At 33.0% G+C, this 16,345-nt stretch overlaps 2 protein-coding genes across 3 annotated transcripts; both read right to left on the bottom strand.

Annotated features, from left to right (window-relative positions):
• Positions 1–846: 846 nt before the first annotated feature.
• LOC111048713 (beta-1,4-galactosyltransferase 4) lies at positions 847–12,971 on the bottom strand. 2 transcript variants are annotated; one of them, XM_022334649.2, is made up of 6 exons: positions 12,656–12,971; positions 12,223–12,540; positions 10,951–11,202; positions 8,303–8,489; positions 7,302–7,520; positions 854–1,911 (listed from the first exon to the last, which is right to left on the bottom strand). In XM_022334649.2, exons 1-6 carry the CDS (start codon positions 12,699–12,701, stop codon positions 1,785–1,787), a joined length of 1,149 nt encoding a protein of 382 aa, XP_022190341.2. In that variant the 5' UTR covers positions 12,702–12,971; the 3' UTR covers positions 854–1,784. The 2 variants fall into 2 exon arrangements, with proteins under 2 accessions (XP_039276787.1, XP_022190341.2); XM_039420853.1 differs by lacking the exon at positions 7,302–7,520 and having other exon boundaries at positions 847–1,911; positions 12,656–12,947.
• Positions 12,972–13,814: 843 nt separating this feature from the next.
• On the bottom strand, positions 13,815–15,156 carry LOC111048714 (leucine-rich repeat-containing protein 23). Its single transcript, XM_022334650.2, has one exon. It carries the CDS (start codon positions 15,115–15,117, stop codon positions 14,059–14,061), a length of 1,059 nt encoding a protein of 352 aa, XP_022190342.2. The 5' UTR covers positions 15,118–15,156; the 3' UTR covers positions 13,815–14,058.
• Between the last annotated feature and the right edge of the window lie 1,189 nt (positions 15,157–16,345).

Here is a 16,345-nt window from a genome sequence, read left to right as displayed (position 1 = left end):
GGTGCTTTCACATCAGCTCATCAGAGACTGTATGCAGATAATCTGTCGAAATAGATTATCAGATTAATCGTCTGCAGACAGTCTGTCAAGTTAAGTTTAACAACATGAGGTCAAATGTCCTGTAAAATTCTGAAAACAATGATAACTTATTAAACTACTGGTTGGCTTGCAACAAAACTTGGGTTGTACGATAGCTTACTTATTACCTTACAGACGCAAGGTGCTCCCTAAGCCTGGTTTTCATTAGTAGAGTTAGTGGTAGAGTTCCCTGGGCTAGTACCAACTATCTTGTGAACTCTCCCAATGAAAACGTTCATGATAGAGTAGTTATGGTAGAACACTAGTTTTTAGTAGAGTAGAGTGGGATAGTACTCTACCACTTGCCTTCCCCCACCACCGCTTCTCACTCTACTCTACCACTACTATGTTAATGAAAACAGTCTTGAGCTAGTAGAGTAGAGTCGTGCCGTAGGCTATCAAGTTTAACAAGTATTGTTATTTATTAAAAAGTGTTAATTTGTATGGAATTGGGTATCAGCGACCAGAAATAGGCGTGGAAGACCGCGAAAGAAATGGGTATCCAATGTCCACATTCAAATGGAGAATAGAGGCCTCTTTGAAGGAGACTGGATTAACAAGGAAAGATGGCGATTGGGGTGCGAGAAGCGACATAATTGAAGTTGCAAAAACTTGCTACATGTATGTATGTTTTAATAAGTGTTTAAGTGTTAATTTATTGAAAAGTATTGACATTTTAAGGTTGGTTCAGTTCACTAGATAACACACTTAAGATACTATTCTCAATATTGTAGTGAAAACAGTTACTCGACCAAGTAAGTAGAGTAGAGTTAGTAGTTAGTATGCCAGTTACTCGACCACTATCTATACTAGTGAAAACCAGGCTTAAGAAAGCTTTTAGCAATATTGAAAATTTCAAGGCCAGCGTATACAGCAAAAGACGACGCATGCAGACACATGGGATGAAAAAATCCCTCTTTTTGGTTTGTTGTGAAAGTGAGGAGAAGATATTAATATTAAATAAAAACTACTTGATGTCAAAACCACTGGTTTATTAAAACAATTTGAAATACTAGTTTTGGTTTTTAAACAATTAACAATCTCTATAGTGAGGTTCACGTTAGAATGGCAGTAGGCTATTTGATTAACATTGGTGATTGGTGTTACTATCCTTGTCTGTCATTAGACAAAGCAGACAACGCTATCCTTTTTTAGCTTCACAACGTTGCTAGATTGTTTATGGACCATGCAAAACAAATTAAGATAATTACCAAAATATTTAATATAAATTATTTAATTTCATAATTGAATAATTAATTTTCTTGAACAAAATACCTACATTATTTGATTATTATTATACAAGAATGAACAATTAATATACCGGTAACATTAATTACCTGAATCAACTATCTACTAATGATGAAAAAATAAATTATGCAAACGATGAATATACAACTATTTTAGCTTGTAAACCAATAACTTTCAAACAGTTTCAGTTACGATGAAAATGTATAAGACATTAATTTATTGTAGAGAAGCCATCCAAATCAATTCCGTTTCAATATATTTATTAGAACTAGAGATATGGACGATTTACGTAACGCTTACTATATAGTCTTGAGATGGCTTGGGCGAGGTTGCCAACCCAACCATGAGCTGAGGGAGGTCCACTCTGCCGGAAGGCATCTATTACTGTATTATGTGGTCCTGACATATAATTTTTATTACATTATTTTATGCCAAAAAATGTAAACTAAAACGTACGATCATCTTGGCAACTCAAACAACAACCATGTGAAGAGTTGATTCTGCTGGTGAACAATACGCCTGTATGTTAAACTGTTCAAACCTTCACTTCTGTATCTTTCCTTTGATGTGTACAATAATTTATACCTGAAAAATGAACATATTACGTATTAATTGTTATTGGTAATGTTTAGATACTGATAATCTACTCATCATCTGAGTATTGAAGTTATCACAAACCTAATAATAGAAAACACTTTTAAAATGAACAATCTATATAGTTTATTAGAGTTGATTATGTAGAATTTTATTAAATAGTAAAAATAGTCCATTTAATTGAATAGGTAAAAATGTAATCAAATTAAGCTTGGAAAACATTTTATGACCTTGGTGATGTGAATGAAAGTCATACATAATTTCGCTCCTGGGTTTTGGAAGATTTTGTGTTATAAATAGTCACGGATAAGTACAAATTTTGTATTAATTTCATTATTAATTGTTTCTTGATCACGTTTTATCATTTTGTTTTAGATTTTAATTCTTAATTCTATTTTATAAGCCAAACATCGTTTAGAGGTTATTTTGAGGTTAGGTTTTCGAGATTTAAAAATAAACATAGATAGTTTACTTGACTAAAATTATAACCAAATTAAAATCCTATCATTTATAAATCAATTATTATTATTGCAAGTAATATAATTTCTTAGATAGGAAGATGAGCTCAAGTAAAACACCGAAGGTTAATAATAGAAATGTAAACATAGCGAGAGTACTTACGCGTTCCCAAAACCAAAATTCAAAAACGCCAAAACCAAAAACCCCAGTTCTTCAAACTACTTTAGCCGAAAAAGTTGCTCAACTACAAAGTAGCCACACTAATTTAAAAAACAATTAGAAGTAACTTTAAAAACGTCTGAGGAAGAAAGGTTAGGGATGGTAGAAGAAATTAAATCTTTGGAACTGATTATAAAATTACAAGATGAAGACCATAAAAAAGAAATACTAAATCTAAAAAATCAATGTAGTCTAATGTCGGAGGAAATAAAGAAACTAAAATCTAAATTTGATAATACTAAATGTATGATAGAACCTCCGTCCAAATGCAAAAAAATAGAATCTAACCTAAATGATGGGAAATGCTCTGAAAATGGTCGAAATAAAACATACAGTGAGGTTTTGAAGACAGCAACCAAAAATATAGCTGAGGGGAATAAAGATAGGAAAGGGAGAGTTCTGCTACTGACGTCCAGTCATGGACGTGATTGCAGTGATCTCCTTGATAAAAGATTAAAAAATAAATTTGATGTCCAATGTTTTTTCAAGCCAAGTGCATCAATTAATGCAGTTGTAGAGTCAGCTAGGGAACAAACTAAAGATTTTGATGAAAATGACTATCTAATTGTACTGGGTGGCTCAAATAATATAAATGAACCTAACTTGAATCATCTTCCTCAAGTAACAGAAAAAATCAAGGAAATTGTGCCACTCAGCAAAAAAAACAAACTTAATAATAAGTACTATTCCTAATAGGTTTGATAGGCCAGAATTAAATGAAGCAATCAATTCGACAAACAAATCAATCCATAATACAATCAACAGCCTAAAAAATAAGAATTCTAAACAACTGGGGATTTGTTTTCTAAATGAAAGGCTGAAAAGACATAACTTCACTAATCATGGGTTGCATCTAAATCGATCTGGCAAAGTAATCTTTTGTAATAGATTGGCAGAGCTGATTGAAAGCCGTTTGCAATCCTCTGGTTTAAAAACAGTCAAAAAAACAAATAACGATTTTTTAGTAAATTGGCTCAAAACAGGGAAAGGGAAATAGCTACAAATGCTAGAGATAGAGTAGCACAAGATGGTAAGGTTTTTAGTATTTATCATCAAAATATTCAGTATCTTCGCAACAAAATTGACAGATTAGAAGTATTTCTTAAACAGGAGGATCCTGACATTGTTATTTTCACAGAGCATGGCTTAAAAATAAAGGAAATAAATCAAGTTAGGATTCCAGGCTATTCACTGAGATCAGAATTTTGTAGAATAGCTCATAGAAGTGGTGGTGTATGTATATTCACTAGCAATGCTAAACATACCCAAACTTATGAACTGGATTTTGTTAAGAGTTTTTCTGTTGAGATGGATTTAGAGGTGACGGGACTAAGGTTAAAAATTGATGATCGATTTGAGGTAGCAGTGTTAGGTATCTATAGGTCACCAAATGGAGACTGGCAAAAATTTTGTGAGCTGCTCCATACACTTTTGGAAATTACAACCGCTCGTTTCACAAATGTTATAGTAGTAGGAGATTTCAATACCGATTTTGCCAGGCAGGATAAAATGACAGAGGACATTAGAGATATTATTAATATGAATAATTTAGAAATTAAGGTCCACGAATATACAAGAGTAACTCGAACTTCACAGACAATTATTGATAATATCCTCACAAATATAGAAGGTTGTAATGTCAGGTTAGGTAGCTCAGATCTATCAGATCATAACTATCAAATTTTAGATGTTAAGTTGCAGGGCCAGAATCCAAGCAGAAAAAAAACTTTTGTGAAAGAAATTCAGCAATATGAGCTAGGAAATATAAATTGTTTGAAGCAGGAACTGCTTCAAGAAAATTGGAGTAGTGTTTATAACAGTTGTAACCTAAATTACAAATATAAGCAATTCATTGATACTCTAAGATTTCACATTAGTGTATGCTGTCCAATAAAAAAAGTCAAAGTAAAAAGTAAATTAAACAAAGTAGATGAATGGATAACTGAAGATATTCTTACTCAAAGAAATATTGTTAGGGAAGCTTATGAGGAATTTAAATTAGTGAGGGATGTTCCGAGTGAAGTCAAATACAAATGTCTAAAGAAAAACTATGCAAAAGAAGTGAGGAAAGCTAAGTGTAAGAAAACAGCTGAAATATTAACAACTAGTACCAATTTTAACTCTGCTGTTTGGGAGGTAATTAATAGAAATAGGAGAGCAGCTCAAAAAGATACAGTTACTAATGTCCCTAGGATAATCGATGAACATGGAAATTATATGGATGATAGTATAGACATTTGTAACTTTTTCAATAAGTATTATCAACAGGTTGCATATAATCTCCAAAAGTCACTGAACACTAATACTTATAATACAACTACATTAAATGCTGAGCCAATTGAAAAGGTATTTAAATTTCATCCATTATCAAGAGATGAGTTGTCAAGAATAATAAAAAATTTGAATAACAAAAAAACAGTAGGATTGGATGGGGTCTCAAGCAAAATTTTAAAAGAATGTGAAAATGAATTACTGGACCCTTTATTGCATCTCCTTAATACTTCACTAGAGCAGGGTATTTTCCCTGATGATCTGAAACAAGGAAAAATTTTGCCAATTTTCAAGAGCGGTGATTCTGAAAGAGTTGAAAATTATAGACCCATTAGTATTCTAAATGTAATAAGTAAAATTTTTGAAAGAGTAGTTTTAAATAGGCTATTGATGCACCTGGAAGAAATTAATTTCATATGTGATGAACAGCATGGGTTCCAGAAAGGGAAATCTACTAAGACTGCAATAGTATCCCTTGTTGAAAGACTAATAGATATAATAGATTCAGGTGAGAAGGCAGCCGCAATATTTCTTGATTTATCCAAAGCTTTTGATTGTGTGAACCATAGAATATTATTGGAAATACTAAAAACTGTAGGTGTGAATGGTATAGAACTAAAATGGTTTGAATCATATCTCATAGGTAGAAACCAGTGTGTTGAGCTTACCAAGGTGGATGGGAATGAAATAGTAAAAATTAAATCTCAAAAACTGGAGGTCCAGGCTGGAGTACCTCAAGGCTCAATTCTGGGTCCCTTACTGTTTCTGTTGTATGTGAACCAATTACCAAAAGAGTTAAAAGATCACAGAGCTCTGTTGTTTGCTGATGACACATCGCTTATCTTTAACAATTATTTATTAGATAGTCTAGAAATAAATGCTTTTACTGGAGTACAGTCAATTGTCCAATTCTTGAAGCAAAGGCAATTAACAATAAATAGTAAGAAATGTCAATTCCTACAATTCAAAAGTAAATATAATTCAGTAGAGGATAGAGAAATAAATGTGTTTGTAGAGGAAAATGAATTAGACCAAGAAGAGAAAGTAGCATTCTTGGGAATTTTATTGGACAGGAAATTAACATGGCATCCTTACATTGAGAGGATATGTAATAAGATATCATCTGGGGTATTTGTCCTGCGGCAGCTTGCTAGGCTGAATGATAAAAAACTACTGTTAACTGCTTACCATGGACTTATACTATCTCATATTAGGTATGCTATTTTAGTATGGGGTAATTCATCTCAACAAAATATGGACAGGGTGTTTAAGATTCAAAAGAAGGCACTCAGATGTATAGAGAAAGTGAATAGGTTAGACTCTTGTAGGCCTTTATTTAAAAAGCTTGGTCTATTAACTGTGCCATCTTTGTATGTATATGAAGTTGTAATGCATGTGAAAACGAGTGGTGTGATCCAGAATTCAGATGTTCATGAGTATAATACGCGAAACAGAGCAGATTATCATATAATGGGTCACAATAGTAGGTTATTTGAACAAAAACCAGATTATATTGGTAGGAAATTTTATAACAAGCTACCTCAAATCTTGAAAAGTAATGATGATTTGAAGATTTTCAAAAAACAAATTAAAAAATATTTAGTTGATAGAGCTTTTTATAGTGTACAAGAATTCCTTTCAAACCTAAACTAGGTTGAACTACTTAGTGTTAGAATTATTATGTAATAACATGACTTGTCTTATACTCCATGACTGGAGTCTTTAGGACGTAATCTTAAAAAAAAAAAAAAAAAAATGAAATTGGGATGAAAAGAAGTTTTTGACTGTAGTCTGTTTCTTTTTCCTTAAGTTGATTGTAAATGATAAATAAAATAAATAATAAAATAGAATTTGCTCGTTCATCTGATTATTGAAGAGCGTAAATTGTATTTTGAAAAGTGAAAGTGACAACCATCATTTTGATTTGGACAGTATAGTATAAATTGGAAATGGGACAGTTTTGGGCATGAGCCTGTTGTGCATTTCCTCATGTTAAGTATTTGTACACAATATGATAAAAAATCTCGATAACAGAGAATTTCCGGAGTCTTTCTTTTGATTGATTATTTTCTTTTTTCTTAGTATTGAAGTTATCACAAACCTAATCATGAAAAAAAATGATAAAAAATCATATTGATGGGTCAATCACCATTCACCCAAAGAAATACCCATTTAAATTTAGATGATTAATCTTTCAGTACCCTACACTGTAATAACATTTAGTAAGATTATTGATTAGAAATAAAGACTTCAATATAGAAGATTTGAAAGCGAATTAGAATTGTAATCTATAACAAGTAACAAGTATTTGATCCACATTTTCCAACTTATTATGACATTATAAAATTTGAAGGTAAAACAAGTTTTCCAAGATCTCTCTAAATAATTTGGTATAGGCCTACACTATTTTCATTTTTATCAGATAAAATCACCTTTTGGGATTGGTTTTTTGGTGTTTATGGTTGATCATAGTATATCTAGCGAATTCAGGAAAATATCTCGATATTGTCATGTTGGCAGCACTGATTCTATTCGCTGTGTCATCATCCTCTCCTCCCCATCCCCAATAAAGGTTACTGAAGCCGTTTATTTTCTCAAACTGACTTTTGGTAAAAGCGCTCACTCCACCAATCAGCGATTCATAGGGCAAGCTGAAAATACAATATTAAGTCTTTAAAATCCATTCTTGAAAACAATTTGCAATTAAAAACAAAAATCATATAGGTCTGAGAAGGCATATTCAACAATATAGGCCTACTCGCCTTCAGTGCCGTTTCTCATAACATAAGTTATATACTATTTATTAATGAAAATTGATAATTGAAAAATTGTGAAAAAATGACATATAGCCTAGAACGTTGACAATGGATATAAAGCTATAGGGGTATAACGAATTTTTTAACATATGACCAGTAGTAGATAAATTGGATATTTCATATTTTTTACATAAATATAGTTCCAAAATCATCAATATAGATTTATAAAAAAACTTGAAGAACATTCAACACGCATTCATACATTGTTTGCTGCACTGTAGGCTAAGTGATGTGTTATATTGATAGGTTGAAGTCATCTACAAAGATATATCAACTTTATCGAAATACTAGGTACTCAATTTTGGTATTGATCAGAAAATTATTTTTAGTATAATATATTTTGTTATATAGTTAATTAGTATTTTGCTATAATTATTTCTAGTATAATATATTATGCTATACAGTTGAAAAAAGATAATTTTGAAACGAACGTCATAGGATTTTAACTACAGATATTTGATTGCTGATTGATTTACTGCCTTTATTTTAAGCCTAGATCTTGAGCCCGCTCTTACACTCTACCCTTCAACACAATTTTCTAGAACAACTAACTAATTAACAACATTTGTGTAGATGAATGTAAGGTAAAAAATTCACTGTTATTTATCATTATTTACCTATATTCAAATTTGTCAATGGCAACTGACAAATGGCGTGGCTGCTCAGCACATTTATAAACATTCCTATCATCTTCTGGGAGGAGGTCGATGTCGTGAAAAATGTAGCAACTGAATTGCCCAGTTTTATTCACTTCAACAAAGGCCGCGTTCATTATCATAGCTTTATTGAATGGTTGACTATCCGCTGCAAAACAAAAGAGAAAAATGTTTGTTTTAGCTGAAAAATTAATTTTTATTATAATATGCGTTTTTCTAAATTACATTAAGAGGAAATTATTGCTCAATTTATGTTTTTCTTACTATCGTATTTCATAAAACTTTAAAGTGAAAAAACACTCATATTCTTTGTTGTGGCGACGTCTGTTTTGTGCTGGTATTGCACATTCTCGAGCCAAACAGAGACTGAAGTAGGCCTATTTAAGGTTGTGAGGGTGAGATTTAGTCAGAGTGGGGTTGGAGGGGAGTTTTGACAATTAATGGAGGAGGATTTAAATGAGTTTGTCAAACAGGGTGTGAAAGGAATAGTTGATTTGGCCATTTAGAAAATGGTTTGGCTGTTGTTTGGTGTATTTGTATATTTCAAACTGTTCTAGTACATTTAATTTTATGTTTTTTGTGGGAATAGTGGAGTATTTCGAGGTTGTTGTCTATGTCAGGGTCAGGGTGTGTGTAGTCAGTGGAGATAATGTGTTCTGCAAAGGTGGATTGGGAGGATGGATGGGTAATGGCTCTTGTGTGTTCTTTGAATCTTATATTGAATTTTCGGGCTGTTTTACCTATATGTAAAATTTGTTGCAATTTTTACAATTTAGTATATAAATTCCTGGTCTATTGTATTGATGTATTTTTATGGTCTAATAGTATGTTTTTTTCATTCATCTCTTGCAACAGAACGTCATAAAAATTTCAAATATTTATCACTAATAACTATTGACATTCCTTCTTTTCTATTATAAATTATGTACAACCTGATAGTTGAAAACACGTTTTTGTAATGCTACTACTACTTTTAGCGATCAATCTGTAGATCCCCATTGAAATATAAGTGTCGTGAGGCCAATAAATTGACGGCTAACATATCCATAATCCAAAATCCATAATCCAATATCGTGATCGATGACCAGGGTTCCCCGAATAGATCGTGTCAAAAAATTAAAACGGTTTTTTTACACATAGATGGCGGCGTCACAGACCAACACAGTCATCATTGAAAAAATCCTCTAAAGAATAAACGTTTTCCCAATAAGCCAACTTGATAGGGTGTTCTTGAACGCGGTAGGTGAACGCCCCTTCACTGAGTGTGACATGCAGTTAAACATCTTGATTGCCAGCACCGGAAAACAATCCCTGACCTTAGACTGTTGACGGCGTGGAACATCCGTCAAGTTGGTCCTCCCCCGAGTGTTGCAGGAGTGCACTTCCTCTCTTCCTGAGAACATAGACTGGTGTTTTTTGACGTGCAAGAGTGATTCTAGTATGTAAAGTCCATAGACAGTATGGATGCCCAGACGTTGAAATATGGGCTGGCAGTGAGCATCAAACTTGCTATAAGTCATCACACGAAGTGCCTTTTTTTGAAGCAGGAGAATGTCCTTAGCATGTGCTGAATGACTCCACACAAGTATTCCATACTGGATATGACAGCTGATCACTGCATGAAACAGCATCAGTAGTCTATGGGAACTCAGAAGTCTTCTCATTTATCTATGTGTATACATGAATATATATATGAATACATCAGGCGAGGTGGAGCTACCGTCAGGTAGCTATTACATTATTATGTACTTTATAGTTTAGTGCAGTAGCATCTATATATTTTTTCAGTTTTTCTTGTATTCTGTTTTGGCAAATAATTAAATTCATTAAAAAAAATAAATAAATGAAATCCATGGATTGAATATAGACTGGAATATTGAATAGGCTATTCATTAATTTTCCAAGAGTTTCCCTGATATTAAACAAAATTTATAACTAGAAGTAAACAAGAATATTCTTCATTTGCCAACTTTATTATATTTGCGATAATGTAAAGCTCAATTCCTAAAAGGCTGGAATATTGAATAAGCTATTCATTAATTTTCCAAGAGTTTCCCTGATATTAAACAAAATTTATAACTGGGAGTAAACAAGAATATTATTCATTTGCCAACTTTATTATATTTACGATAATGTAAAGCTCAATTCCTAAAGGCTGTAATGGAGCGCAATTTATAACTGGGAGTAAACAAGAATATTATTCATTTGCCAACTTTATTATATTCAGGATATTTTAAACCTCAGTTCCTAAAAGGCTGTAATGGAGCGAAAAATGGGTTTTTGTTCACACTCGAAATTCCAAATTTACATTGAAAACACCAAGGCTGTGATACACTTCTGTATCGGGAATTGTCCCCCGCTTGAAATCTAAGGGTGGGTACACACCAGTTAGTCAAGAAAAGACAAGACACGTTTAGTTACAATACTTCACATAGATGCTTATGAAGAAACACACACCGATTAGACACTGCAATTAGACATGTCTTCATAAGCAGCTATGTGAAGTATTGTAACTAAACGTGTCTTGTCTTTTCTTGACTAACTGGTGTGTGCCTAGCCTACTAAGGCTAGGAGAAAGGATTTGAACGAGTGATGAAGCTGTAGGCTACCTGTTTGTTCAACGACAAATATGCCATAACCGATCTGCTGACTTTGCAGAAATGGATGCATGTTCCTTAGAAATATAGTGAGGTGTGTTAGCCGGTTGCGGTAGGGAACTATCAGAGCTACTCGGGTCCTCGCTCTGCAACTGCGGGGCTGCCAAAACCCTCCAAAGGCTGGCAATGAGCCAATCATTCCCAGTTCATCTTCCACATCAGAAATATTGTTTGAGACATTCTGGATTGGTTTCAATGCACCTCCTGAAATAATAAATGTACCGTATGTTCCATTTAAGTATATTCTCATTACCGAATAAACTATGAATATTATGGTACAGTACCGGTATGACATGTTTTCATCATAATTCTAAAGAAGACTATTACAGAGAGAATCTGAAACAAAAACAAATTTTGAGATCATATTTAATATATAGAGAGGAGCTTGGAATAAAATATAAGAAGCTGTATTGGCTGATCGGAAAAACTCCAAACTATCAATCCAAAACAAAGTTCTTCTGTACAAACAGATATTAAAGCCAGTATAGACGTATATGGTATACAACTTTGGGGGTGTATCAAAGACAGCAACATCAATGTCATACAACGATTCCTTAACAAGGTGGTGAGGAACATTGTGGATGCTCCTTGGTATGTCAGGAACAGCGATCTTCATATAGACCTGCACGTCGACCTGGTGTCCACCGAGATCCAGAGGCATGCGGAGAGGCACGAGGGGCGACTCCACCAACACGACAACGTTGAGGCGATCCAGCTGCTAGACAATGGTGGATTTGTGAGGAGGCTCAAAAGGAGGAAACCGTATGAACTAGTGTAGTGCTTGTTCAATTAGTGTCCAGTGAAAGAGCAGAGCAGTCGTAGAGTGAATCTAGCTTCTATAGTACAGTCAACAAGTGTACATGTTAATTGAATGAACAATATCAGTAAGAATTTCTAATGAGATATTCGCTGTTAAAATTTTTAAGTAGTATGTAGTAAGGGTAGAAAAAAATAGCTCATTAGTCTCCAGACTAGATAGCTATATTGACAATAAAAATTAATTTTATATAAAGTAATAACGACGTGATCTTCTTTTTATTGTTAATTCAGTTACCATAATTATTTTATGGCATAAGTTTAAGTGCTCGGAATAAGTGATCATGCTCTATAAAATAATACAAAGATACTATTGATTCTCTATGATTAATAATTATTTTAATAGATCGATCAAGATATATCTGCAGATTGATACGCAAGAGTGTTTGAATAATGGAATTTACTTACTCAGATAAGGTGAAACAATCGGACACGGTTCCTTATGGTTTGAGCTGGAATTAATTTGATTCTCTGTGATAAAATAATCATTGTAGATTGCTTCCGCTCCAGAGTCATCAGTAATTTCCTTATTTTCAAATGATATATCTCGGTTTTCAAAGTGGTAGAATCTCGCTTGATTCGACAATGATGAATTCTTTGTGAATATCCGATGCAAATCGAAAATTGTAAAATGAGAATAATGGAGAATAGCACATGTAATCAATAGGAACAGTACTATTTTGACCAGTCGAGAGCTCTGAAGATATTTCAAGACACTCTTACACTCTGAAACAGATTGAAACTTCAAATTTTATCACAAGCTACACATCAAATAAAACATTACAAACGTAGCAGAAATAAATTAGCCGAACACCGTATAAGATCGAAAATTAATTTTCACCTGCACTATACAAGCGGCGAAGATCCCGGAATAGATGATGTTTCATTATTGGAATAGACTCTTCGATTGAATTCAGAAAATGCGGACTACTCCAGAAGTCACTGGTCTTTTCAAAATCCAACTGGCAATAAAACTCAATTCAAAATCATATTCAATTATTCTAAATAAAATTTAGAGTCCCCTGTTTTGAATTTAAAATTTGTTCTCAATCACTGCTCGAATGTGGTGATCAAATCGGGAACTGAGAAAATATAAATTACTAAGATGACTGTAGAATCACGTTTGGAAAATATTCAGTTATGCTTTCTAGCACACTTTTTCAATTAAAGAGAAAATTTCACAAATCAATTATCTATGTGTATGTACAATACCGCACTATCATTGTTTCATTATCTGCTATTTATTCATTTAATTCAAATAAATTCCTAATCATTACGATAAAATATCTAGTGATTCATTTCTATCAATAGCAACACTGTATAAGTGTATGAAAATTAATGAACAAGAAATAATATTTGATGCCTCTAGATTTTCATCATGAAATAGTTACCCATGTATGGTACGGTACCTATAGTGTAATAAATACATTTCACCCGCAATATCGTGTTACAGCCTTTCCTCCAAGAAGTTTACCATTTTCCCACTCAATATTATAGGCCTAATAGGCAAATATCAAATAACACAAAACAACGCCTTTTATGTAAATGTTCAAAGAACTTAATATACAATAAACTCTATCAAAATCATTGAATAGTGTTTCTAACGTCATGTAATAAAACTTTTGATGAATAAATTTTATTTCAAGTCAAAACATTAGCAGGTAGAGGTGAGATGAGGATCTTTTTAACATGACGTTGTAGTTACTATTTAGTATCAAAACAAAACTGTTTTGATTAATGTTGCTTTCCATGACGAAACACTATATAATAACTTTGTTGTAGTTCAGACACTGTGTTACATTTGTAAATATTTGAAAAAACACTTACTTTTCTTGGAGTACTGTTGCTCCATCAGGCTGATGAAGCTCCTCTTCAAGAGTGAAATGCATTCCTCAATACTCCAAGAAAAGTAAGTGTTTTTCAAATATTTACAAGTAAGCCTTTCATTTCTCTGAAACAACAGTACAGTGTCTGAACTACAACAAAGTTAATATGTTTTTATTTTCGTTTACAATTGAATACGGTACCTTCGCTAATTGAATAAATTAGCTGATCAAATCAAAGCATAGAGAACAGTATTTCTTCCCAGCTTTCATTTATCTTTACAATTTAATTTGAGAACATTAATGATTTTTTTCTTTTAAATCAATTATTTGTAACCATAAATGAATTTAATTCAATTCTTCATCTGTACATTATTTTATATTTTCCATTTTTCATCATCTTCTCTTGATATCTTTACTTTTAATTATCTTCTTCTTCCTCCTCTTCTTCGTCCAGTTCCTCCGATTTCTCACTTCCCTCTTCGTATTCTCTTTCCAATCGTAATTCGTAGGCCTCCTTCCTCTCTGTCGCCTCCACTTTTCTGCCATTCAGTTCATCAAGACGAAGAAGCCTCATCAGAATCTCCTGCCTGTCTTCATCTTCCTTACTGAACGGATTATTTCCAGTTGTAAGCAGCCTTAGTGCAACCAGTTTGTAAAGTTTGCTTATTTCAGTTACGCTGGATATCTTGTTATTGTGCAGGTACAACTCCCTCAACATTTTCATATCTAGCGAAAATCCATCAAGCTTAGCTATTTGATTGTCTGCAACGTTTAAAACAATCAAATTTCGTAGTTTGTCAACTCCATTCAGACTCTCTAATCTATTTTCTTGGAGATATAAGTAGCGCAACCATTGTAAATTTATTCCTTGTAAAGTTGTGATAACATTTCTTTTCAAAGATAATCTTCTCAGGTTTTTTAAAGAATCTAAATTTTCCACACGCTCTACCTTGTTATCATTGAGCAGTAAAACACCAAGGTTTGGTTGTGAGATTTTAGAAATTTTTTCCAAGTTATTACTATTTAGTGTGAGAATTTGTAGGAACGCAACATGAGGTAAATCAGTTGATGTCAACAGATTATTGTCCACTCTAACCATGATGAGTTGTTGCATCAATCGCAAACATGAAAGTGATTTGTTGTTGAGTTTGTTGAAGGAAATATTTAAGTAGGTCACGTATTTGAAGGACGTGATTACTTCAATATTGATTAGGTTCCTACTTTTGAGGTCGAGTTCAGTGTAGGCGATCCCAAGCCCGTCAGGAGAGAAGCCTGGTCGCTTCAGAGAGTCCATTGCTTCATCCTTTGTCAGAATCACTCTCTGATCATGTTTTCCCTCGAATTCGTAGGGTGAAAGCTTCTTCACAACTGGCTGGAAATTCTGATTTTCTTCTTCAGCTTTAAGCTCTTCATCAGCTTCATTTTCATCCTCTTCTGATTCCTCTTCAAACTCATTCTCACTTTCTGATTCAGACATTATTTTGTGATAAAATTCTTATAAAATTAAGATAGCCTATAAATTTTATGTGAGAACTTTGAAAAAGTGTTCCTCTCAACTTTTCAAGTCTACTTGAAAAACACTGTTTGGAAATCAATAATTTATTATAGTGAGATTCACTTACAACTGTCAGCATTGATTGAATGGGAAACATTGAGGTAATTCATAGTAAATACTGACAGTTTTAAGTGAATCTCACTGCGTACATCTGATGATGACAGTAATCAGTCTCACATGATACCAGAGAAGATAAGAATAAATTGATAGTGTTGACTGAAAAAAATGGAATCATCTTCATACTTATACTTAAAAAATTCATTTTAAATTTAATAACATCAATGCGCCTGATTTACTTTTAAAGGGATACTTGATAATATATTCTATTAAAATAGCTAGAACCTTTTTTATTAATTTCAGACCAAAATTGGCCGTGTCTTGAATAAAGGTACTAGTTATTTCAATGAAAACGGCTTTCCATTTAATCAATGCTGACATTGAAAAGTGAGTCTCACTATACTATACAAAGCAGAAATCTGATATGAATGCCCGTCATCTATCTATTCTTACATAATAAGAGAGAGTAGGGTTGTGTTTGTTCGTATCAAAACATGTCAACTTGTGGTTTACATACCGGAAAAACGAGAATGATTTAGATCTCCAAATTTTGCTCATGAATTCTGAAAATATATCAATCTCGTGCACCTCGAAGCCCGAATTACAATTTTCCTGTTAGATTTTTCAGAATTAATGTTCAAATTTCATTCATGGAACATTAATATAATTGAAATGTACATACCATAATATGTTAATACAGAACTAAAGTCTGGAGAGACTACCTCTACATAACAGATGGTTAAAATTGGTAGCTAAATTAATATACAGTCCAATTTTGTCAGGTTGACATTAAGTTGAGGAAGGTTTCTAAACCATTGAGATCTGCCACTTTATTATGTTAGTACCAAGTTGAAGAACTTATCTGTAATAAAGGAAAGAACTGGCTTATACATGTACGGGATAGGAAAACTATGTTTGACGCATAATCACGTCTGAACTACTGGACTGAAATTAACTTGAAATGTTGCATATCGATTCTTAATTAACCCAGGATGGTTCTAGGCCTACTCTACACTCTTCAAGATTCCCCTCGGTCAAGTTTCAAAATAGACCCTTGCGGAGCACGGGTTACCTGCTAGTACTATAATAAAGT

The sequence above is a fragment of the Nilaparvata lugens genome, chromosome 2, assembly GCF_014356525.2.
Source record: "Nilaparvata lugens isolate BPH chromosome 2, ASM1435652v1, whole genome shotgun sequence".
Lineage (NCBI taxonomy): Eukaryota > Metazoa > Arthropoda > Insecta > Hemiptera > Delphacidae > Nilaparvata > Nilaparvata lugens.
The sequence above is the reverse complement of the archived record's forward strand: the minus strand, read 5'-3'. Positions and strand labels throughout refer to the sequence as shown.